Source organism: Prinia subflava, chromosome Z (genome assembly GCF_021018805.1).
Source record: "Prinia subflava isolate CZ2003 ecotype Zambia chromosome Z, Cam_Psub_1.2, whole genome shotgun sequence".
Lineage (NCBI taxonomy): Eukaryota > Metazoa > Chordata > Aves > Passeriformes > Cisticolidae > Prinia > Prinia subflava.
Genome location: NC_086283.1, coordinates 95,786,616 through 95,811,837, shown reverse-complemented (window position 1 = coordinate 95,811,837; position 25,222 = coordinate 95,786,616). Strand labels below are relative to the sequence as shown.

The following is a 25,222-nucleotide window of genomic DNA, read 5'->3' as shown; positions in this document are numbered from 1 at the left end:
GACGGCGCCTGCGCCGTCCGCGGCATTGGTGCAGTGCGTGCAAGGAGAAAAAAAAAATAACATTGCCAGAGCGCTAGGTAAAGCGCAATAATCGTTGCCTCTGCCCTAGTGTTTGCGTGGAGATAGAAGCAGTAGGTGCAAGCTGCTAACGGAAGTTAAAAATAGACTGCAAAACCTGAACGCTCAGTGAGGAGAGCTGCTGCACGGAACCAGAGACTTATTTGGGTTTAAGAGCAAGACTAGTGCGCTGTCAACCCAGCGCACTGGTCCTGTTCACCATTAAACCATGACCTCAAGTGGCATATTCACACATTTTTTTGAGCCTGCCTAGGGATGGTGACTCTGCACAACCCTGGGCATTGTTCCAGACGTTGTTCCAATGTCTGACCACCTCGGACAGCCTCTGTAATTGTCTAAGGGAGGGTAGAGCACAGCTCCATCAGCCAACGTCCTCGAATCCTCAACACTTCCTCTTTTAGCTCTGCCGCCAGGCTGAGCAGGTCATCCGCCGCACACAGCTGTTTTCTGCCCCCAGGTGTGACCCGGCAGACACTGCACCACCACACTGGCAGAGCGCATGACAGTGCTCCCGTCCGTACACCCCCTGCGTGACCAGCCACGGCAGCCGAGCTGGCCCCGGGGCTCAGCCAGGCTCCCAGCGCTGGCCACGGGCTCCAGGGATACGCCTCAGCCGCAGGAGGAAGGCAACTGGCTGCCCTCCCCACCAAGAAAACCCAACCAAACAAAAAATGGTAACAGATTTAATGAGTTTAATACAAATAAGGCACTTTGTATATAAGTGAGCAGCACTCTGCTTAAGGTCATATAGGAGTTAAAAATTTTTAGCTAGATCCCATATAATAGGAGAGTACAACTGCTCAATGGTGGTTATCTTGGTGTTGGTGGTGATGCCTTATAGACCTAGAAATGAAACAACCCATTTTCGAGGCAGTATTATACAGGAGATAATATAAAGGGTGGTCTTTATTGGAGGCCTCCAGGGGCAGATATGGAATAAATGCCTTCCCCACATGGGGTGAACACAGTTTTATAAGTTGAGAAAATTAGCATAATTGACAAGAATTCTCAATTAGAAGCACAAGTGATGAAGTAATTCCCACCTGTTCAACCGTCTCTGAATACTCTTCCACCTCTTGCTCTTACATAGGAGCTAAACTTTGTTTTTGAAATGTCTCTCAAAGAGTTGATTTCAGCTTTGGCTCAGGAAGAACCAGGCCAGGATAGGGGCCTTAGACCCTAAGCTTGCAGCCTCCAGAAGCCTCCTTTCTGCCTATCAGGGTAGAGAAAAGGTGGGGAGAAGTACTGGGGCTGGCTAGGAACTATGTACAACAATATCTACAGAGCTATGAATATATATGAAGGAAATATAACAGCAAAAATCATTCTCCATCAGTGGCATATTTCTTCATGACTGCCTGCAGAGAAATAAGGTTGATTATGTTTATCCTGTTCACTATTTCAGCTCACTTAAGGCTTGGTGATCAAGCCAGACCCATCCTAGTACACAAACCCCATTCACAGATGGTCCATGTCACCTGAGCAAGATAAAGATTTTCAATTCAGAAGCAAGCTGATCTTATTTAAGTCCATCTGCAGTGACAGACTCCATCCACCAGCCTCAGTGTGCCATGTATCGCCACATAACCACACACATTTCCCCCACACCTCTGCACCCTAAGATTCTTACCTTTTGCTTGGCAGCACACTTATTCACATTGATTACATTCTTTGCCATATAACTGAGAGAATGTCACTCTCAGTGTAAGATGTGTAGCATTGCAGAAGTGGTAACTGAAAGGAAGGGAATCCATTGAATAAGCCTAATAGAGTAATCCAAGTACACTGGGTTCTTCGTCTTTAGTTTTGCTTGGACAGTTATGGTCTCTTGTCTCACAGTGGGAGGTTTTAAAAGGTACTGCCCTACTGCTGTCCTCCCCTTCTAGTGGTCCACAAAGAGAAAAGAATATGATGAAATACCATGAGGAGTGCAGGAGACATGCACCTTGTAAGAGTGGCTTTTTAAACTGCTGCACAGGCACACTGAATCACAAAGTAGGAGGTGGCCTGACAAGCACACCTTACCAGCTTGCATCCATCAAGGCATTTCAGTGACAAACAGAAGGCAGCTGCTGCGATCATGGATGGAGGGAACTGAACCATGTCATAACTCAAAATGCACAGCTCCAACATGCACAGCTGCATCAACATTCCATTGGCTGGAATGTTTTTGCTCAGTTTACCTGCAGTAAGTCAGAATTGAATATCGGCTATCTCCAGGGTAAGAGCATCCTGTCAAGCCTTGGTTTAGTTAAACAGGAAGAAATGCTTCCTTAGAGAACACTTTTAGAGTACAGGGTTGAAATTCAAGTGGCTTAATCACAGAACACTTCTGTGTGACATTAGGCTGCTCTCGGACTGCCCCTTTCAATGGCAGTCTAGCAGTTACCTGCAATATCAGTGTTACATTCCGCTGTGGGAAACTGCAAAGAGTTATTTTAAAATTAGATGGTCAGAAACGAAATTAAGTCAAACGAGACAAACATTGTATCTCAGAACCATTTACTCTTAATAAAAAAAAATAAATAAAAGGGAGTTACTCTACTAAAGAGAGCTAGAAAAGACAGAGCAAGAGGAAGAAAAATGGGAAAGGAATTGGGGAGAAGAGAGAGAGTGAGAGAGAAAGAAAGGAAGGAGACATAAAGATACCACTGGAGGTCAAGGAGTGCTGTTGACGTCCATGAGATGGGGGGTGTTGCATGCTGCTTGACGGGCAACCAGACATGAGGTGAGGGGGATCGGGCAGGAGGTCCAAAAGCCTGGAAAGGGTCTCAGTGAGGATCACAGCAGTGGGCTGGCTCGGAGGTGGGCAGGGTTGGACATAGGTGGCTCAGGCAGGGACACAGGGAGGCAGAACACACACAGGGGTAAGCAAGAGCCAGCAAGGACAGAAAAGCTGAAAGGAAAGCTGGGTCTCCCAAAAGAATCAGGGGAAGGCCAACAAGACTGACAACCTGGTGGGGGTCTGTTGTAGATCACCCAACCAGGATGAAGAGGTAGATAACTCATTCTCACTGTCTCCCACAGCACGCTCCTGGAAAAGCTGGCAGCCCACGACTTGGACAGGAGTACTTCTGTGCTGGGTTAGGAACTGGCTGCATGGTCGGGCACAGACAGTGGTGATGAACAGTGCTGCATCCAGCTGGCCGAAGGGCTGTAGAAGAGGAGCTCGGGGGCTTCACCCTCCTCCCCTTCGCACTAGAGGGCTGAAGGGGAGGAGAGTGAGGGAACCAACGGGCTGTCCCAGGGGAATGCGAAATGGGCACACACCCGCTAGGTGAAGACCGGGCTGCCCCCGGGCTGTATCCCGCCACGCTGAACGGACGGCAAGCAGCGAGCAGGACACGAAGGGCAGCGCAGGTGCTGCCCCGCCAGCCACGGCAACGCCGGCCTCACCGCCCATAACGATGCGAGTGCCGGCAGCCGGGAATGCAGCGGGCGGTGCGGGCGCGGTGCGGGCGCGGCGCGGTGCGGGCAGGGCGCGTTCCAAGGCCCCGGCGCCGGCCCGGGCTGGCCGCGCACCGCCCGCCCTTTGGCCGCCGGGCCCCGCCCCGAGGAGCCGCCGCAACTCGGGCCCTGCTTTCGGCCCCAGGGCTTCTGGTCCAGGGAGGCGGAGATGCAGGACGTAAAACATTCATGGAAAACACTAACATTTTCCTCCTTATGTGTTGCAGCCATGAGGCCTGAGTTGCCTAAGACAAAGAAACGCCTAGTCATGGTGACTGGACCAAGTAACCCCTCTCCTGCCTTCGGACCCTTTCTTATCTCCCTGTAAGACAATAGGTCACATTTACCCCGACTATGGATACCATTGGACCATTTCTCAAAACTTTAGTACCCTATGTAAACCCCACTTCTGCCCAGTTCAGCAGAAGAGCTGTCACTGAAACCCTTCGCAGAGGATGCCAATAAAGACTCATCTATGGAACCTCGTACAGCGCTTCTCCTCTCTCTCCCTGCGTCTGCCGAAGGCACTTAGCAAGATAATGAGCTGAAATCACTAAGAGCTGGACCTGTTAAGAGCTGGAAATCACTTAGAGCTGAGCCTGCTAAGTACTGCCTGTGCCTGGGAGCTTTGCCTGAGGTACTTGGACAGGAGGTACTTGGTGGTACTCTCTATCCAGGAATACTTACGGCAGCAGGGATCGGACTGAACCTGAAGCCCCAGGCAGGATAAACTTATGTACACATGTATTGCTCGCTCGGAGTGCCTTTTAAGCCTGTTTAATCTTTCGAAGTGTTTTGTTGCAACTCTCTGCACACAGATCAGGTGATCAGATTGAACCTCCCCATGCCCTCCCAGTATTAAGATACGAATCAACTGGCCTGCACCTGTGGTTTGAAAACCTGCCCACACAGCACAGTTCCGTCCAATAGATCTCGTGGGGAATCCTGAACCCTTTGTTGGTGGATTATTGCCAGACTAAACAAATTTAAAATGGATGTTGTAAGATAAGACAATGCTTATTGTCATCGTCTTCCTGCCAGGAGAGCCAGGAAGAACACTGTGCATGTGTGCTGGGTAACATGCAAAAATCTGGTAATGCAAAAACCTGCCAAATACAAGCTAAGATGCAGGTTTGCACTTGCCTGTGAAGTATCCAGGTATGGGCTTGTCTTCACTGCCATTATCACAGTGCCAGCCACCTTGACTTGTTTTGGGTTCTGCTGCTACAAGATGAAGGAGGAAATCACCATTTGCTCAGAGGAAGCTGTGGCAAGCACAGAAGTTTTACAATTATGTTAAGATAATGATTTAAAAGACAAAATTACCCCCCTTTTCATAATTTTCATTTCATGTCACAGTGGGGTTTGCTGAAATACTGTCAATTCTTGTACAACCACCTCAAAACAGCAGTGGCACGTGTAAACATTAACTGAAGCTTTTTGTTTGAGATTGATTTCAAAACCAAAATATCACCCTAGTTCTAGACTGTAGTGCATAACTATAGCTCATCAAGTGATGAGCCTTCTGGAGGAGGCAGTGTAAGAAAACCACTGCCAAATGGGCAGAAAACAGGATCCAGATTTGAGGAGGTGGCTGACTCTCCAGAGCTGTCCCCAGGACATGAGGGACTGCAATTTATGCACTTAATCCTCATCACTCTACACAAATGCAATGCAACTTCGAGAAGTTTTCAGGCCACAGTTTTCCAAGTCAGTCTTGTACTGCAGATAGTGTTTTAACACAGCAGGGGAGGAACTCCTTCAGGAGTAACAAAACAAACCACTAAAGTTATATAATAACAATCTGATCACAAAACAAGCAGAATGGCTCAAGGACATCCCTAACTGCATTCCTGGTAAATCTCCTCCCGTTATATAATTCCTTTATCACTCTGTTCTGTCCTTCAATTTCACTAACATCAAGTCTATTATTATTATAGTATTCAAGAGCCACCAATTCTAGAAACGAGAAAATAGTATGACAATACTACTATGATACATGGAATGATGAAAGATGTGTTCATTGCTGTTAACCACTGAACTGATTTCTATATTTCAAGGAATATATTAATGTGCTACAGACAAAAAGAGGGGGCACAAGAAGCCCGTAAACAGATGTAAGCACAACTACCTCTGATGATGTATTTTATTACCCTATTGAAAGGTTTTCACTAAACACACAGATTTGTTTTCTTTGCAGTATTAAGTCCTCAACTTCTGTAATTTGTTCTTAAAGGCCCTTTTTCACTTTCCAGTCAAGTCTCAATTTACTGTTCATTTCAGCAACTTGTCAAGTCAAAGACTACTGTCACAATTTAGCATTCTAAACCTGAACTTCTTCCCTAGGTAACACATGGAGGTACAGTGAGCTATAGTAACCCTGCAGCTGTCATGGTACTACTAAAAAAATTGAGTGAAGTGTAGGATAATATATCTTGAAGAGACTAAGTTTAGCTGAGTACTAGGATGCTCACTGATTTATTATTTCTAGACGTCAAATATTGCATTTGCAGTTATTCATACAAAAAGTACAAAAACTTTTATTTTACAGAGTGGTTTGAGTTATGATTCTTAGTCTTCCCAGGAAAAAGTGTTTTCATTTTTCTTCCCTTCCTTATTTCTTACTGTTAAATCTGTGGATTTTGCTTCTTAAAACAAAGTTTGATAAAAATGTAAAATGGTAACACATATACTGATGCATTAAGTGTAGAAATCAGATTTGTATGCTGAGACATAATATAAAAACTGTATATTTCTGTTATCTAACAAAATATGCAAAACACAGGACTTGATATTTTTTATCCCCATAATAAAGTGGTTTTTTTCATTCTTAGAGTCTTCAAGCTATCCTCGAAAGAAAGAAAAATAGTGCCCTGGTGATTATGTTTGCATTCCAATATAAACTACTTCTATTTCCCACTGCTAACACAAAATTACAATACCGATGCTCCACACTTTAGAGAAAGTATGGAAAATATCTGTGCTCATCTACAAGTTTCAAGACTTCTGTTTAATAAACACCAAGTATAGTATATAAGATCTTGATTATTTTCACATTTACAGCAAGTACCCAAGTCCTTCGTATTTCATTTATAAAAGCATCTCAATCCAATTAACAAAGATAGTACACTTACAAAAATTCAAATATATAGTGCATTTGTTTCTGTACATGTATGTGCAAGATCTCCCAGCAAAAATACAAATATGGAATCCAACAGCTTGACCATTTACATCTCCTTTGGCAAATACAACTTTGTATCACATGATGTAAGTACCGTCTTTGTAGTATTTCATGGATTCTAGCTGCTGAGTCATTGCAAGGACATCCTGAAATCCTGTACTGAGTCCAGACATGTGTTGAAAATAAGCTTCCTTCTCCACTTGGACAGTTAAGTTGTTTACACCAGCATCTTTCAGAATTGCTGTGACCTGAACAGAATGGTACAGTTAACCTTAATATTGCACTTCACATGTATCTCACAGTAACTTGCAGTATGCTGGCTCTGCAATGCTCTAAAAAAGCCCCCCATTTAACACTGTGAAGAATTCAATTCTCTGGAAAGCAAAGAGTAGTTTAAGAGGGTATGGCTTTGCAACTTCTGCACACTGGGTGATTGTCAGTGTCTTGCATAAGGAAATATGTATCTTTTTAATGAAAGGAAAAACCCACAGCAGATATGTAGTGGTAATCCAGTTTGGCACGTGATTAGCATCCAGATACCCCTACTGTTTATTCCGTTTTGCAAGCCTGTTTTTACACCTCCCCTTTTTTTTTCAGAGCAGATGAAGTGCCACTTTCAGTCAGTGTTTTGGCAAATATTCTAGCAAACAACTCTTTACATGACTAATTTCATGCTAGCAGGCAAGGGGCAGTACAGCGTTAGAGACCAGCTCCGAGACAGTAACAGAGAGCTACAAAAAAATCATAAATGTCAGCTTGAAACTTCAGTCTGTGACCTGAAAAAAAAGGGGGATGCTGAGTAGGAAATTAAGAGTCTAAGGACCTTGCACTTTACCTGCTGTACAATCCTCTGTTCCATCACATCTGATACCACTTGCACATGTATTGTGCCTGCCACAACAGTTGCAGAGTGACACCAAAAATGAGGATCTCTGTAGGATATAACTCCCTCTATCTTTTGAATCTGTGAAAAAATTTCATTAGCAAAAATTAAGTAATTTTAAACTTGTACATACACATGGTGGATAATATTTCATAAGGAGACAAAACTGTAGCACAGCTTTCCAACTAAGCTATATTCAGAAATACCTTGTATTGAAAGGTTACCTTGTTACTACTGTAAAATTCTAGAAGGTAGATGTCAAACTAAATGAAAACCCCAAAAGAGCAATGCTAAATATGATAAGGAAAAAAATCCCAATTTAAAGAACAGATCACAGGAACATAAAAGCACAGATTAATCAGAATACTGGCCTGACCTCTACCAGGGCACTTGTTACCTCACTGTTTAGCAGATATATTTAGTTATCATAGCTGAACTTTATTCAGAGACATAACTTCCATAATATACACTTTTCTCAATTTGGTCTTTGTTCTGGGTTGGCTGTGATGGTTTTTCAGATCAGCTGATAAGGCACTGGATTTCTGCCTAAAACCATTCTGATAACACACCAATGATATGGCTATTGTTCAACTGTTCAGGCTTCCTCTTTTTTATCAGGCAGTTTCAAGGCTTTCTATTTTTCCCATTTTGCCCTTGCCCTGGTGGGTAGGCTGGGGATGGGCAAGAAGCAGGAAGGTGACACAGCCAGGGCAGCTGACCCAAGGTGTCCAGATGATCATGCCATGTAACACCTTGCTCAGCTGTAAAACTGGGGTAGAGGATGAAGGGGGGATTTTGGCTTCCAAGTTGGCTGTTGTTTGGGGACTGCCTGGGTATCAGTCTGCTTTGTGCGAGGCGATACACTGCTTTTCTTTCTTTTTGCCCACTGCTCTTCACCTGTTATATTGCTCTCAGAGTTTTCTGGCTTATGCTCCCATCCCACTGGCAGTGGTGGTGGTGGTAAAGGAGGGAAGTGAGCAAATGGCCGTATGGATGTCTGGCTGCTGGATGGGGTCAACCCACAGCAAGCACATTGTTTTATTGTGATGTAATTTTTAAAATGCTTTTCCTATTATCTTTTAATCAATTGGTCTTTTGCTCTCAAAAAGTACTTTCTTTTTCTCCAGTCTCTCAGAATTACTGTCTTCCTTCATCAAAAAGTGAAACCACACTCTGCACATCACTTTCCTTTCACTACACGAATCTCTCCCAGACAATTCCCATTTGTCCTTTTCTTTCTCATGCAGACAAGAACACATTTTCCCGTCTGGTAACTGACAGGACAGTGTAAGGATAGTCTTCCTTGAAGCCTCTAGTTGATGGCATCCTCAAAGAACTTTTAACTCATTCTTTTACAGAGAGGAGTTCTCCATACTGAGGTCCACATTATGATTCTGGGCAGGAACTTAAAATGAGGCAACAGCAAAGACTAGGTACAGCCTCAAGGCAGATGCCATACTGCACCAGACAGGATGAGAACAGTCTAGAATGAGAAAATAATTAGAAAAAACAGCTTAAGTTTTTCCATCCCACCTACTGTGAATCAGTATATCCTTCATGATATGGATAAATCAGAAAACTTCAAATTACAAACTCGTGATATAATCCTGTAGCCTGAATGTTTGTAACGAGTTTATAAAGGCTGCAGATTTGGGGAATTGCCAAATTACTTTCTCAGTACTACAGCATTGTACATGTACCAAACTGTTACTATACTAGTCTGAAATGATAGGGCTACCTATAAAAGCAGAAAACAGTGGAAGTCTTTTAAGCTGCAAACCAACTTTTATAGTTAGAAGTACTCATCCTGTCAGATTTTAAACAATTTGAGACATGAAGTTGTCTAAGACAATCGAAACTGTCTGACTGAACTGCTTGAGTTTAACAATCATTAAAAACAGTAACTGCTTTGTATTTATACTGTATATTGTATTTAACTGTATGTATGACTGTACCTTTTCCAAAGCAGCATGCAGATCTTTCTCCTGCTCTGGAGGTATCCTCAACAAAAGCACTTGACAGGCATCTTTCAATAGTGGGATAACACTAAGAAAAATCAATGTAGCAATAAAGAGAGAGCAGAGAGGATCAGCTATGAGCCATCCAAATTGCTGAATAAATATCGTGGATACGATAACACCAACACTGCCAAGAGTGTCTGCTAACACATGCAGAAACACACCTAAAACCAAAACAAACAGAGTGATTAACAGTTCTGTCTAAAATGTATGTATATATAAAACAGCAGAAACTTAGTAAGGCTTGCTAAATATCCTCAAACTAAGCAGAGATGACTCTCTGCGTAACCTAGGACAAAATACATTAAATATTTGTCTCTTCTAATGTTTAATTAAAATGAATGTAAAATCCAATTTTTAATCTATGGGGCAATGATCTAGGTAGGCATACTCAGACTAAAGTATATATGAATAGTCTTTAAATTGTTAGTACAGTTTGTACAGTATAGCATAATTTAACTCTGTATATAAGGACTTATTGATCTCTATCAGAGAGTCAGAAGATCAGTGTACATGCACTGACTTGCTAATGTGGACACACATGTACTGGTTGTTTTTTGTATGCCAATTCTACTCTGATTTTACAAGAGAATTCTCTTTGTGCTACTGCTGTGAATTTCATACTTTCTACTGCTTTAATTGTGGGTTCATTCTCAATGTACACTCAATGGGCATAAAAAATACTCTCCAACCATTGGTAAGATTAGAGCTAGTTAAGTGTCAGGATTTTAAAGAATATTGAAACATGAGTATAGGCAGGCTAAAAAATTACAGACATAAAGAACATGAGTAACCAGGACAACCAAGTTAAGACATAAAATAACCTATGAAACGTGAGACTATTCACCATATTCTGACAAGCTTACACAGAAAATACAATTCTTCTGAAGGTTTTTTTTAGTAAGCCAGACAGTTGGTAAATAACTACTTTCTAACTACTAGAGAAAAAACTCTATGCTGAACTTTCATATACAGTGCCCTTATGATTTCAGATTTGGACATTTTTCTTTACCATTTTATCTTCTGAATCCCAAATAAAAGCATACTCTATTGATGGTCTGTATTTGTTCTGCTTCTTATCCCCTTCCCAGTTTTACAACCAGCTGTCACACGATTCCTAGAAGCATGATAGTATCTTTATAGATAGAGACTTTGTACTTTCATTTCCAGTTGGAATTTAGAAAAAAGGACTTAAAGCTTTTTGAGTATGCTTTACAGTGACCTTTATTAATGGGAGTACTACAGATTCCTGCTTTTTATTGTTCCTTATGTATTACACACATCTGCCCAGAAACATTTCACGTTTCTTCAAGTTAAATTCATAAATGGTTTGAGCAATTCCTGTATGGTGCATTAAATGCCTGTCAGATCACTCCTCGTTTTGGAGAGCGTTTTTGGACTGAGGCATAATACATAATACTGCAGAGGTCTGCTCCTGAAAATCCTCAGCCTCCTGGAGATCACGTACATCACTCACACAGCAGCCTGTACTTGCCTCTCATGTTGGTGTTCATGCCTCCTCCCGAGGAGCCGTGGGAGTGTCCGTGGCCGTGCCCGTGGTCACTGTGGGAGTGCCCGTGGCCGTGGCCGTGGTGGGAATGGCTGTGGTCATGTGTGGGACAGCCTCCCCGAGAGGCCCCGTGGGAGTGTGCATGGCTGAAGGCACAGATTCCAACCAGGTTCACAATCAGCCCTCCCACGGAGACTGGCTGTGAGAGGGAGAAAAGGCGTCAGCTTCACTGCATCCCCAAAGGTATTCAAACTATTTCCTAGAACACGGTAACCAAAACCACCATGCACTTGATTAAGGAAAACTGTGGATGCCCATAACTTCTCTGGGTAACCTGTTCCAGTGCCTTACCACCTTCACAGTAAAGAATTCCTTCCTAACATCTAATTAATTCCTAATATCTGATCTATACGCGGCTTCAATTTAAAGCCATTTCCTCTTGTCCACTAAATGCCCTGGCAAAAAATTCCTTTCCAGCTCTCCTGAAGGCTCCCTTCAGGTACTGGAAGGACTATCACCTTGGAGATAAACATAAATTTACCATTAACTGTAAAACTACACTGAAACAGAAGGACAAAACTTACAGTCAGCATGTTTGTATCTATGTCTGGAGGATCTACCAGCCTCGCCACTGATTCCATGAAGACAAAGAAAGCAATCACCATCAGAAAGAGGCCATTAATAAATCCAGAGAGAATTTCTACACGTCCATACCTGAAAGTAAACATATATACTTTAGAGAGTGAAGAATAGGTACTATGAACAAATGTCAAAGTTACAATAAAGTTGTAATTCTTTCAATACAGCATTAAGATTGCTGTGGTTTTCCTCAATGTCACAGAATCATGCCTCAATTTCTGAGTTATTTTTTTCTGATCAAGAGGTTGCCAGTTTCCAACTGTCCACACTCCATTATAATAAAACAATACAGAAGTATTCTCTTATATATACTACCCATTTAGGGCTTCAAACTGCTAAACTGCTATGCAAACATATAATTGTATCAGCTGAATCTAAATCTTCATATGAACACTGATTTTTAACATAGATTTTTGTTTGACATAAATGCCTAGCATGAAGTAATTTCTAAAGAATATTCACAGTGATAAATGTTTTACTTGTAGAGATACATGAAGATTACACTTCAGACACATTTTCTCCACAGGTAAGTGGAGAATAGCGTGAGCACAAATGGAACAGAAGAAACACAGCAAAAACCCACAGAAGCATGCATTAATAAAATATCTCATACATACCAGGACATTTTTAAAATGAGCAAGAAGAGTTAAGTTTCAAATAGTCCTTAAAGAACCCAAGATACATACCCATACGAAAAGATGCGAGTTGCTTTCCACCTTGTCATCAGAGCTGCAAAAAGACCCATCACTAATGCAGAACAATCAAAAAGCATGTGAAATCCATCAGAAATAAGACCAAGGCTATTGGTCCATACTCCATAAAAAAGCTCCACAAAAGTAAAAGCCTGAAACAAAGCAGAGTTTGAATTTTTCCTCAAATATCAACTTGTGTATTAATATTTTGGTAGATAGAAGGATATTCTTTTCACAGAACATTCAACATTTCTCAAAGGTATTGTTCTAAGTATTTCTAGACCATTTTTTCTCTCCTCAAATGAAATACATGATGCATTCCAAGTCTAGGAGACATTTTTGAACCTACTCTCCTTAAAGCCTCACACATAAAAACCCAACTTTTTACAGGAGTAATTTTTTTGTTTTGAATTTTAAACTGACATTCTGCAGAAAAAATTCTAAGCATTTTATCATTAAAAATGCAAGATGTCTGATCTGATACATTATTACTGCAAAAGTAATGCTGTCTATAAATCTGTCATGCCAACATTTTCTTCACCAGTAAATTGATTGTTTAAATTTTAGGAACTGGCGCTGAGAAAGGTACACAAGGAAACATTTTTAATACATACATTTACCCAGTATATTTAACTATTATTAATCCATCTGCCTAAAAACTTCTTTCCAATCTTTCCTATTCCATAATGGCATTCCTTAACAGTTAACACATATACGTCAAGTTTCTTCTCTTATTTTCCTGAAGATCTTTGCAAATGAGGTTGTATCAATTTTGCCTAGTGCATCATCTTTTCCTGTTCAAGAAAGAGAGACGCTAAAAATAAAAGTAGCCTGGTCCAATATGACACTTATCAACAATCCCACATCTTCTATTTTGTTGTCCCCATCCTTATCAATTTCACCTTATCTGCTGGCAACATTGAGGTATCTCAGCCTTAAACATACTATCACACAAGTGTTCAGTTACTGGAGTAACCCTTACACACAGAACAAGTGCTGCACTGTGACAACAGATCAGTGACCACTACTTAAATAGTTCTGTCAAAGGTCACTTTCAAACCAATCGATAATGGGAATGTTTTAGAGAAAAACTCCTCTTTCTGTATTATAAATGCACTATTGTGATAGGGTTTGAAGAAAAAAACCCCATGCACTTACCAGATTTAGGCACAAGAAATAGAAGATCTGCCGAGAATCATACTCCTCAAGGATTTGTTTCAGTGACTCCTTAATAAACCGGGGCAGTGACTGGGAGCTTTGCTGTAATGCATCACCCATGAAGTTATAGAGAGGAGTGCCTTCAGGGGAATAGCCAATAAGGGTACCCTTCTGCCCTTTCCTGGAGGGGGAGGACAGGATATTGGCAGCTGCAAGGAAAGTATTGAAGTTTTTGTTGCTGTTTCTAAGCTTCACAGCTATTTTGTAATGTGTTTAATCAGCAGAGTTTACATGAAATCTTCTTGCAGCAAATCGATTGTCAACTTTATCTTGAGGTTTATTATTGGATTTCATTGCTATTTAAATTAGATCATCACTTCCCCAACAGATCACACTCCTTTTTTTTTTTTTTCTATAGACAGTAAGAGTGAAAAGCTACAGGCTGCCTTATTCAAAAGAATCCATAAGGCTCATCCAAAAGAATTCTGTACACCTCAATTTTCTGATTGGCTTCCCAATCAAACAGACCACAGATTTACTACAGCTTAGACAAGAATACGTACATAAAACAAAGAAGACAGCACTCACTACCACCCCTCCAGAAAGAACATGCTCTGTGCTTTCATGGTGTGGTGGCTTGTTCATAGCTCGAAGCTGGTCTGTTATTGGATGAGTCCAAAAGTTTCCAAAAAGCAGAGCACTAATGAAAATAAGAAAGGATCCATATCGGGCACATGTGGAAGCTTCCATCTTCACAGAGCATATGGACTCCACGTAGAAATCCAGGATCACAACAAAAAAGATGACTGTTATGAAAGGCATGATGAGAGAAGACCAAGACTCTACTTTACTCTGCAACAACAACAAAAAAAACTCAAATAGGACTGCCCATCAGAAGAGTGATTGTATTTATAGCATTAAATGTAGTTTCCTTGAATTACAAGTGTTGTCACTAATCCATAAAACATAAATACTTTTTTACTTTCAATTTATCATATAAATTCAATTTATATTCAATTTATCATATAAACACATATAAACATCATTCCAGATGTAAAAGGAGACATATATCTAAAACACACTGAAGTACTTTATTTTAAATACTTTCATGTTCGTAAAAGGAATTCCATGAACAATGCCATGGTTGCAATGGCCTATGCACACAAGCATAAAGAGCATTTTTTAAAAATGACAATAAATTATCTACTTCTTAGGGGTAAAAGAGCAGTGTATTTACATAGTCATTAGTGCTTGTGCAATGTGAGTAGATAAACCCAAGATATAATATCTGAGCTAGAAGGATGAAATACAGTTATCACACAAAAGAGAAAATTAAAGTATCACACACATAAAAATCAAATATAGAAGAAAAGCATAATGGAAAATTTTCAAACAAAGCTTACTACAAAAATAAAGACAGCAATATTGGTAATTTTAAAGATATTTTAAAGGAAAGATTTAAATTGCAATTCATAAGGATTCCAAAAAAAGATTTATCTTTGTACTTATCATCTTACCTCTGTTGTCAGAGAGAGAACAATAACCCATGGGCACAACAGAAGCACGGAAACAAGATGAGACAAAGCCTGAAGACGCTTTGCTCCACCTACATCTACAGATAGTTTTCGGGATGCCATGTGAAAACCAACCTTACAGCACAATGCCAGCACCAGAAGCAGTACTCCACCCTACAGACATAAAGGGATTCCATTAGCATTTCTTAAGTACCAAAAACCTCACTCCAAACGCAGTGACACTCACAAGGAGAAAATATTAATGTGCTTTCCGTAGCCTGGAAACAAAAGCCAAAACTGGGATATTTCCTGTAATTTTACTCTAGCTAAAAACAGTACCATAGCATATATGGTTGTGCCTTAGCACTATTCACAACAGCCTAATATGACCTGAATTTCAGAACTCTCAATAGTGTTAATAAGCATACACCAGAAGCAAAATGGTACCAAACAGTATCTGAAGAAGAAAAATCACCCGAAGTTTTCCCATCTCCCATTATTAAGTGTGTTGAAAGCATACATAAGCCCCCAAAGATTCTTGTCCTCTAGACCTTTCATAATCTTTTCATCCACTTGCCTTTGAACACACCCTATTTCTTCACAATATACTTCTTCAAAATTGTTTTAAATGAATGACAAGATACACAGCATCCGATCTCCCTTAGATCACACTTGCTTTTTTGCACCATTAACCAGTCTAATATTTGATTTAGTTTTATATTAATACTTTTTCAGCTGCTATATTAATACTTTTAAAGTATTATATTAATACTTTAAAAATTAATATAATTAAAGTATCATGTTAATACTTTTTCATGTTTTTTCCTGCTTTAGTCCTCAATGAAGCCACTTTAGCAAGACTCAGCCAACACAACTCTATCAGCCAGGTCAACCCCCCACAGTCAGGTTATGATATTCAGCTATTCGCACCACCAATTACAATGGGACTGTCTTACTGAGAGTTATCAGAATCTGTGTGTTCAAATACAAGTCTAATGTAAAGGAAAGACTGGGGAAAAGCTAAAGATGCAGAAACAAAACAGGCCTTAAAAGTGAGTAAGAAGTGGTTTCTAGGCAAAGCATTATAAACATCCAGAACATTGATGAAATAATATTTCATAGTAATTTTAATGAGACTTGTTAGGCTACGCATTACAGTGAAGTCCTCATCAGCTATAGAGGCTGAATATTGCATGGTCTGGCTTGCTGTATTGAAGCTCCTCATACTTTAATCAGTGTGCAAAAATTACAATGCTAGTTCAGTTCCAATATGGGGTGGGGATGTTTAATCTTTTGGTTTTGATTCAGGCTTTGATTCAGGATTAGCTCTGAAATTCTTACCTACAAAACTTAAATAAAGATTCTAAAATACATATTATTTACCTTGTGATCTGCAACACCAAGGAAAGCAATGATTGTATACAGAACATGAGTAAGAGCACTGTCATGATGCCCCTCAGCTAAACAAAAAATTAAGGAAAAGTTTAATTAGATTTTTTTTTTTAAACAAGAACAGGCAAAGATAGCAGAACACAGAAAGCAGAGATAAGCAAACTGAACTTTCTGGTATGTTGGCATGTGCAGGACAGCCAGGGGATCAGGCATAGCGCTCAGCATGGGTTTGTGAAAGACACATCCTGACTGACCAACCTGATCTGCTGTGATGGTGACCTGCCTAGTGAGTGAAGGAGGAGCTGTGGATGCATGGACTTCAGGGCTGCATGGGTGCCTTGGACACTGTTTCCCATATGATCTTCCCAGAGAAACCAGCTGCTCCTGGCTTGGGCAGGTGAACTGTTCATGATTTAAAAACCTCCTGGGTGGCTGGGCCCAGAATTGGATCCAGCTGGTGTTCAGTCACCAGTGCTGCTCCCCAGGGCTCAGTACTGGGACCAGCCCTGTTTAATGTCTTTATCAGTGATCTGAATGAGGGGATTGAGCATAGCCTCATGCAGTTCACAGGTGACTCCAGTCTGGGTGGCAGTGCTGACCTGCTGGAGGGCAGGCAGGCTCTGCAGAGGGATCTGCACACGCTGGATCATGGCTGAGGCCAATGGGGTGAGGTCCAACAAGGCCCAGGGCTGGCTCCTGCCCTTGGCTCACAACAGCCCCAGGCAGGGCCACAGGCTGGGGCAGAGGGGCTGGAAAGGACCTGGGGGTGCTGTGACAGCAGCTGAACATGAGGCAGCAGTGCCCAGGGGGCCAAAAAGGCCAAGGGCATCCTGGCCTGGATCAGCAGTGGTGTGGCCAGCAGGGCCAGGGCAGGGATTGTCCCCTGTGCTGGGCACTGGTGAGGCCACACCTCAAATCCTTTCTTTAGTTTTGGGCCCCTAAGTACAAGAAGACACTGAGGTGCTGATGTGTGTTCAGAGAAGGAAAACAGAGCTGGAGAGCACTTACAAGGTGCAGCTGATGGACGTGGGGGTGTTTAGTCTGGAGAAAAGGAGGCTCAGGGCAGACCATATCACACTCTACAACTACCTTACAGGACGCTGAACCCAGGTGGGGGTCAGTTTTTTATGACAGGCCAACAAGAAATGGCCTTAAGTAGTATCAGGTATTAGTATTGAGTAGATTGAGTTTTGGGAAGAATTTCTTCAGAAAGGATTATCAAACATTGAAACAGGCTGCCCAAGAAGTGGCTGAATGAACATCTGGTGGTTCCTAAAAGGCATATGGATGTAGCACTTAGGGACATGATTTGGTGGTGAGCTTGGCAGTACTGGGTAAACAGTTTGACTTGACTATCTTAATGTGCCTTCCAAACCAGGCCTTTCTATGATTCTATTTTATGATTCTGCACACTGAAAACTAAGTAAATTCATCAATAAGTTTCCAGAATTCACCATCTGCATCTGTAATTCCATGTTTTTATTCTTCCTTTGGAAAGTGTACTTTCATCTTGTTCATTTTTACTGCCCATCTGTAGATATACTACCTTTTGTCAGTACACTATGATGAGATGATCAATTGAAAATTTACTTCAAAAGCACTTCTAATTATAATTTAATTCAGTACACTTAATTTCACATTTTCTCTGCTCCAGTACTAAGAGTCACTTGCTCTTTTGCATAACAAGAAAGGATACGATGTTCTGCTATTTTAGCCATGAGGTCGTCATTATCAAAAAGTAGTAAGCAAATGATAGCTATGATGAAAAATGCAGCACCTCTTGTCTGAAACAAACAAACAAACAATAAACAACCAAACAACAAAAAACTCCAAGTATTTCTAATCTGCTACAACAGATTACTGTAAAAAAGTCCTGGAAATCAGTCCCCTCCTTCCCTGCTTCCTGATCAAGGTAAGGATATTTCAGGAAGAAAACCATTAAAGAAAACCCTATTATTTTTAAGAAAGTGACCTTGGCAATATCGTTTCACTTTTTTCTGGCTTTCAGACTTCCCAGATAACTCAGGACACATCACCACTGTAGCAAGCTAGATGCTGGTACCTTATGAACTTTAAGTGTGATTACTTTCTTCATGGTGTCTTTCTGCCTGCTAGAATGCTCTGCCACTTCAGCCTGATGATTTAGTGTTTTGTAACATCAATGAGCTACAAACAGATCTGTACAAACTGTTGAATTTCGTCTTATGGGACCTAAAGGCTAAAGAACTGTGCAAAGACTGTGCAAGATGAGAAAGAACAGCTCTGAAATGCTTTTGTGGGGCAAGGACAGAGGTAGCCATGAAATTACAACTTCCAGAGCTTTCACTGCCCAGACTTAAATCACTGCAATATTTGGTACTCATCACCTTGGTTAGATACTGAACTCTATGTCTGAAAAATACTATTAAAATTTATCTTTTAAAGCCAAATAGACCTAACAACATTCTTGTTGCAGAAAGTCAGTTGACCGTTTCATAAAGCTGAAAGGTTGAGAGGACAGTGTTACTGCTCCCTTGTTTCTGGTGCCTTAAGATAGGGAGCTTAATTGCCAAAAGTGGCCCACTAAGATACAGATTGACAAAGAATCTCTCTGAAGCTCTACATCTATCATTTAGGTACTTGGCTGGAGAGAGTAATTTGTCTTCTTCAGTGTGATCTTCATGCTGGATGCCCTAAGCTTCTCAATTTGCAGGGGCTGAGCACAGAGTGTCAGTGCAGATGACTGTGACTTTACTCTTAGACTGCCTGCAAGTGCTTAGGGGACTGCAGTGCAGTTATGAGACACAGATTTCAGAACTCCCAGCCTGAGATGACACCAAACTGAGACTTCCGTTCTAGCCTCAGATATGTGTAACAGGAGGCATTTGCCTGTTACTCTTTTTGAGTGGAAGTGCTCAAGATTGCTAGGTACTGGGATAAGTTCATTCCATTCAGGGCTGATTGGGCACGTTTAGAGAACATATTGCAAAAGTATGTGAAGTGGGACTTGAAACAGAGCATGCCTCAAGTATAGGTCTTCAGTTAAATGAAAGGGCCTAAGTATTCAGCACACACTGGATCATCCAGACATGGAAGTACTTAGAGAACTTCCTGGCAGAAAGAAACAATGTATGTGAAAAGCTAAACACACTGAAGATTCTACACCAGGAACTGGCGGCTGTATTGCTGGACTTCAGTGTCTAAGTCAGGACCACTAAATGCACAGATGTTCTTTTGTCAGTTTGAACCCAAAATCCCATTGCCAAGACTGCTGAAGTGCAAAAATAATTCTCAAGGTTCTTTTCAAGAGACAAACAGAAAAACCAGAAAAACTTCTTTGGGTATCTGCCGTGGATATTCAACACCTTCCCTTACTTTTTCTCCCTCAATGCCATATTTATTATTTCAAGTAGTACATCTTACAATTTCACCACGAATTAAACTAAAAAACCACATTTTCTGTGTATGTGGATCCAAAACATAGTTTGTTCCAGGTAAAGAAATACTTGAATTTATAGGATTCAGTATATTTTACATTAGGTAAAACAGATTTTTAAATACCTTTGCTGGTCCTCCACCTGAGCTTGTGAACAAGACACTAAGGAGCGACAGCACAACCACATCACTGTGCTCAAACAGTAACAACGTCCTATAAAAAAATGAAATAAATACTCCATTTACAATGAGTTTACCTCACAACCTTGATACATACTATTTCAGCTAAAATTAATGATACAACAAAGATTGTAACAGCAGGTTTAAACAACTCAAAAGAAAAACACAAATCAATCTGCCTTGACCAGCAACAGATCTAGCTGCAGACAACTATACATGTCACAAAACAAGAACTTCCTAATTCAAGGAACAGATTAAAATTACTCATTTATAGATAACTCTAAATAATATTTTCTTCTAGCAACACAACAAGATACCAACTTGCTCAAGATGGAGTTATTATTCCTACTACAATACCTTTTCTAAACCAGTTTCTGTTCCCAGAGAAAAAAAGATGTCCTGCTCTGTACCATTGCATCCTGTTCATTGGGGTGCTGATGACCAATAGCTCATGCCACCTCAAAATCTCTCAATTGCTAAAAATAAACAATTCTAGCTTACATGCTATCTCCTTCAGATAGCAAAGACTAACTAACAAGCTGTACTGACAGCTTTCCTGAGGAGAACATGAAAGTCATTATTGCTCTCAAGTTTACCAAATGCTTTTGCAGTCCTCTGCATAGTAATACAATATGCTAGGACCCATGTAACTGGTTCTGTTTGGCAAGACTTTCAGCATCCAGAAAGACATGAGAGTATTAACTACATCAATATAATTAATCACAGTATTAGTACTCTCAGGTATGTGTGCAGATGATAAAAATTCACCTTCATAAAATGTATAATTTAAGGCTTTACTTTCCTCTGGCTAGTGAAGTGTACTTTCCAATACATTAACCTTCATTTTTGGAAGTCTAGCCACTCTTCTCTAGTTACTCAGTCAGTAGCACTAACACACAGCACAAATGTGTTTACAGGTTTTACCTGTATATGCACTAATGTTACCCAATTTCAACACACAGCACACAGCCAAGCAGATAAAGAAGTACTGTGCAACAAATGCAGAAACTGATTCTGGTCACTTGTCAAAGAAATACCAGCTGCTACCATTAGCCATCAAGCCATGGACTCCAAACAGGGAAATAAACAGTTGGCATTACACTAATGAGAGCAGAGAAGTGACAACAACTGCACTAAGTGACCTTGATGTATCACTCACATTAAGTGTTTAAGTACTATCAAGAATTCACTGGCATCTCATAAAACAAGTAGTTCTTACTAGTCCTACAGAAATTATATGTACTTTTCCCCAAACACTAAAGATTTCACAAGAAAATTTATAAGGATTCAGTATGTTTTTGGATATACACCAAGTGGCTAGCAGCATTGTCTGACAGACAGAAAACAAAAAACAAAGGAGCAAGACAGGGAAGGATCACAAAAGAAAAACAGTATTTACAGTAAATATGTATTTACCTCAGTGGTCCACAAAGAGTAAGGCCAAAAAACCACAAGAGTGAAATGATACATCCAACAACAGCATGCTTAAAAATTTTGATCCACTACGAAAGAAAGGTATTTCATTATCATTATCTCCGGAGTTTCAAAATAAACACATTGTTTTAGCACAACAGCTGTAGAAATTGAGGGGTTAACATGCGCTTTGCAAGTTCTATAATTATAATTTATAGTTTGGTTATTTTCTTACTTTGCCAGGCAACTATTATTTATTTGGACATACTGTGAACCAGATTTTTTTTCTACCACAGTACTAGATTCTGTAACATTGTCTGAGTTCTCTTCAACAAAAAGGCAGAAAATGGTTGGAAAAAAAAATCAAGTCCATCTACCTATTTTGTAATCTATTGTATATATCAGATAAACATAGAAAGAACTAGTTAATATGTACAATTGAGGCTAAGACCTTATGCCTACAAATATTTATGTGTGTCCTACTTTCTTTCTTCAGGAAGCAAGCTATAATTCAGATATTCAATACTTTATTACCTTCAGATGCAAGTTTTAGAAACAACTAGTTCTGGAAGTATGCTAAACAAGGCGAAGCACCTACCATGAACACAACTTCAAAATCCAGAATTTGAAATTTTTTAGCTAAAGTAAAACCATATATGGACAGATTTTTCTGAACTCAAATCAATGATAACATTTATTCCTGTTCACATTTTAAAAATTCTGCCATACACATCTAGTCATGTGCAGTTGACACAGGAACACGTTGAGGCTATCCTTCAGATCCTGTCTACTTACTCCATGCACTGGATCAAGTTTTTGCACACACAAATACATAAACCCAAGATGAATACAAAGCAGGTGAGCAAGATTTATTTCTTACAAATCAGCAAGTTCTAACTTGGCTCTACTCTAAACTCCTTGGGATATTGGGAACTCACAATGGTCTGATGAGCAGTTAGGTTAGGCCCTCATCACATGCAGAAGGGACTTTTCTGTTCTGAGGGACAAGACCAGGGCATTTCAACATTCTGGAAGTCCAGAAATTCCCCGTCTAACTGTCCAAGCCAGCTAAGCAAGCTCTTTTTGAAAATCCACTCCTTGGAGTAGATGTTTGCTGGGCAATAAGGAGCAGCCTTCTCACTATACTCTCAAGAGAAGCTGACAAAGGTAAGAATGCAGAATGTTCTAGCTCACAAGACAGTTGCATACCTCTAGAATCTGTAACCCCATCTTCTAAGTGAGGTAATCTTTGTCTGCCTTTCAATTTGGCAAGAGCCATAATGAAAAGAATATTTACAAGGATGCAAGTCACTCTTACATATGTCAACTCACCTGACGCTTGGTTACCACCTTTCCAGAAGAAAATGGTTTTTGAAACAAAACCATAAAAAAAGCAGACCTGTCAAAAGGAGAAAGTTTTCTCTATTAGTTTATTAGTCAGCTTTTTGTTCAAACCAGATCTAAACAACTAGGTTTCTCATGTCTGGCTGAATTATATAGAATGCTGAATGCACAGTCTTGTAGGAATAGAAGACACAGCACACAACTTCAAGTGGGATCAAAAGCGATGGGCAAAAAAAACCTATGGTGCTTGTGAACATGCAAGAGAGAAGTCCATAAATGTATATGAAAATAAAATCCTTTTAAGAAATAAAAGGAAAAATGGAATTCCAAATGTTCCAACTCTGTCAAGTTTATTACATAAATGCTCCTCCACATCTCATCAGTTAAACATGAAGCAGGATTTTGTCTGCAGAGATTGTTTCTGTGTATTTGCTGTGAATTTTCATACCTCATCCCCAATCTGGGAAAAACGGCAGCTGAATCCCACAAGAACTTCAGGAATACAAACTATAAAGAAGAAAGCTTATCTTCTACACCCTTGTTAACAAAGTTTGGACATGCCTGAGTACCCCGGTTTCAGAGTGGACTGAGATAAATTTTTCTCGGTAACTGCTAGGGCAGTGCGGTTTCGGTTTTAGTGTGAGAACAACATTGTTAACACAGTTCTGTGAGACTGGATTGCCAGCTGGAGCAGCAGTCACACCATGACCAACAGCACTGTCAGGACAGGCCCAACTGTGAAGATGGAAAAACACCGAAGTTTCTCGAGGGCAGGGAGGCCTTACAGAGACACGTGGACAGACTAGACAGCTGGACAACTGCCAATGATATGAGAAGAACAAGTGCTGGATTCTTTATCTGCGGTGGGGTAACCCTGCTTGTATGCACAAAGGCAACAGCAGGCTGCATGGCAACCCCACAGAAAGAAATCTGGAGGTCTGGGTTGATGGAAAGTTGACAACAAAAAGGGCCAGCTGTCTCCTGGAGTGCATTTGATTCAAGCACAGCATCACCAGCTGCTGTGGAAGGTGACTGTCCTGCTCTGCAATGCACTGATGCAGCCTCAGCTTAGGTCCTGTGTGCAGTTTTGGGTGCCTCTGTACCAGAAGAATGTCAAACTGTTAGACTGTGTCTGGGGGAGGCAGCCAAGGTGGTGTAAGGTCACAAGGGCAAGAGGTGCATCTGAGGTTGTTTGGTTTGCTCAGCTTAGAGAAAGCTGAGGGGTGACCTCGTGGCACCCTCTTCACTGGAGGAGCAGGGGAGGATATTGATCTTTACTGACCAGTGACAGAGCATAAGATGGAATGACAGTGGGAATGATGGAATCGGGGTAAATTCACACTGTGCATTATGGAAAAATTCTTCACTAAAAGGGTGACCAGCCACTGTAACGGGCTCCCCAGAAGTGTCACAGCTCCAAGCCTCTCAGAGCTCAAGACCTATCTGGACAACACTCTTGATCATATATTTCAGTTTCAGGTAGTTGGGCGAGGAGCAGAGAACTGGACTCAATGGACCTTACGGGTCACTTCCAACGGGAGACATTCCAAGATACTGAAATTACAGTGAACAGAAATATGAAGCAAAAACCATTAGTATGAACAGAGCACTTCCTGGCTTCACTACTATGCCTTCTCCTGTTTGAGTAAACTATAACAACACAATGCAGGGTTACAAGCTTGACGCCGTCAAAGAACAGCCGAAGTTTTACCACCCCCTGCACACTCACCCCAGCTGCACTACGAAGATAAACTGCACGAGGTGGACCACTTTCAGGAGATCATAGGATTCAAACAGCCCCACGGCTTTCAAGACCTTGGCGAAGCACAGCAGCACGATGTACCGAGTCAGCCTGTAGAAGGAGAGAGGCCGGTTCGCACCTGCCACGCCGCCGCCCGGGCCCGGCCCCGACGCCTCAGCGAAGGCCGCCGGTCCCCCCGCCCCCGGGAGGCGGCGGGGCGATGCCCGCTGCCCCCCTGAAGAAGGGACGGCGACGGGCCGCCCGCCGGAGCCAGCAGGGCGGCCGCTCCCCCCCGCCGCCGTTACCGGGCGCTGGGCACATCCACAGGCCCCAGCGCGCCGCCGCCGGCCAGGGCCTGCCCGCCGTACGGCTGCTCCATGGCGGGACGGAGGAAGGGAGCTCCTGCAGGGAACGGCTGCGAGCGCTCAGGAGCTCAGGAGCGGCCCGCCTGCCCCGCGCCGGGAGCACCGCATCGCCCGCGGGCGGCGGGGCGGGAGCGAGGGGAACGAGCCTGGGGGAGCGGGACTGGGAGCGGGAGGGGGGAACGGGAACGGGAACGGGAAGTGCGTGCGGCAGAGCGCCCCCAGCGCGCGTGCGCGGAGCGGCGCGCAGGCGCCG

General features: G+C 41.6%; 1 protein-coding gene across 1 annotated transcript; it reads right to left on the bottom strand.

Annotated features, from left to right (window-relative positions):
• Window positions 1-5,980: 5,980 nt before the first annotated feature.
• Window positions 5,981-25,201, bottom strand: SLC30A5 (solute carrier family 30 member 5). The gene is made up of 16 exons (XM_063422720.1): window positions 24,910-25,201; window positions 24,593-24,715; window positions 22,852-22,918; window positions 21,523-21,608; window positions 20,053-20,140; window positions 18,209-18,296; window positions 16,504-16,580; window positions 15,124-15,294; window positions 14,170-14,458; window positions 13,607-13,815; window positions 12,443-12,600; window positions 11,702-11,831; window positions 11,103-11,316; window positions 9,545-9,771; window positions 7,542-7,670; window positions 5,981-6,954 (listed from the first exon to the last, which is right to left on the bottom strand). Exons 1-16 carry the CDS (start codon window positions 24,981-24,983, stop codon window positions 6,784-6,786), a joined length of 2,301 nt encoding a protein of 766 aa, XP_063278790.1. The 5' UTR covers window positions 24,984-25,201; the 3' UTR covers window positions 5,981-6,783.
• Between the last annotated feature and the right edge of the window lie 21 nt (window positions 25,202-25,222).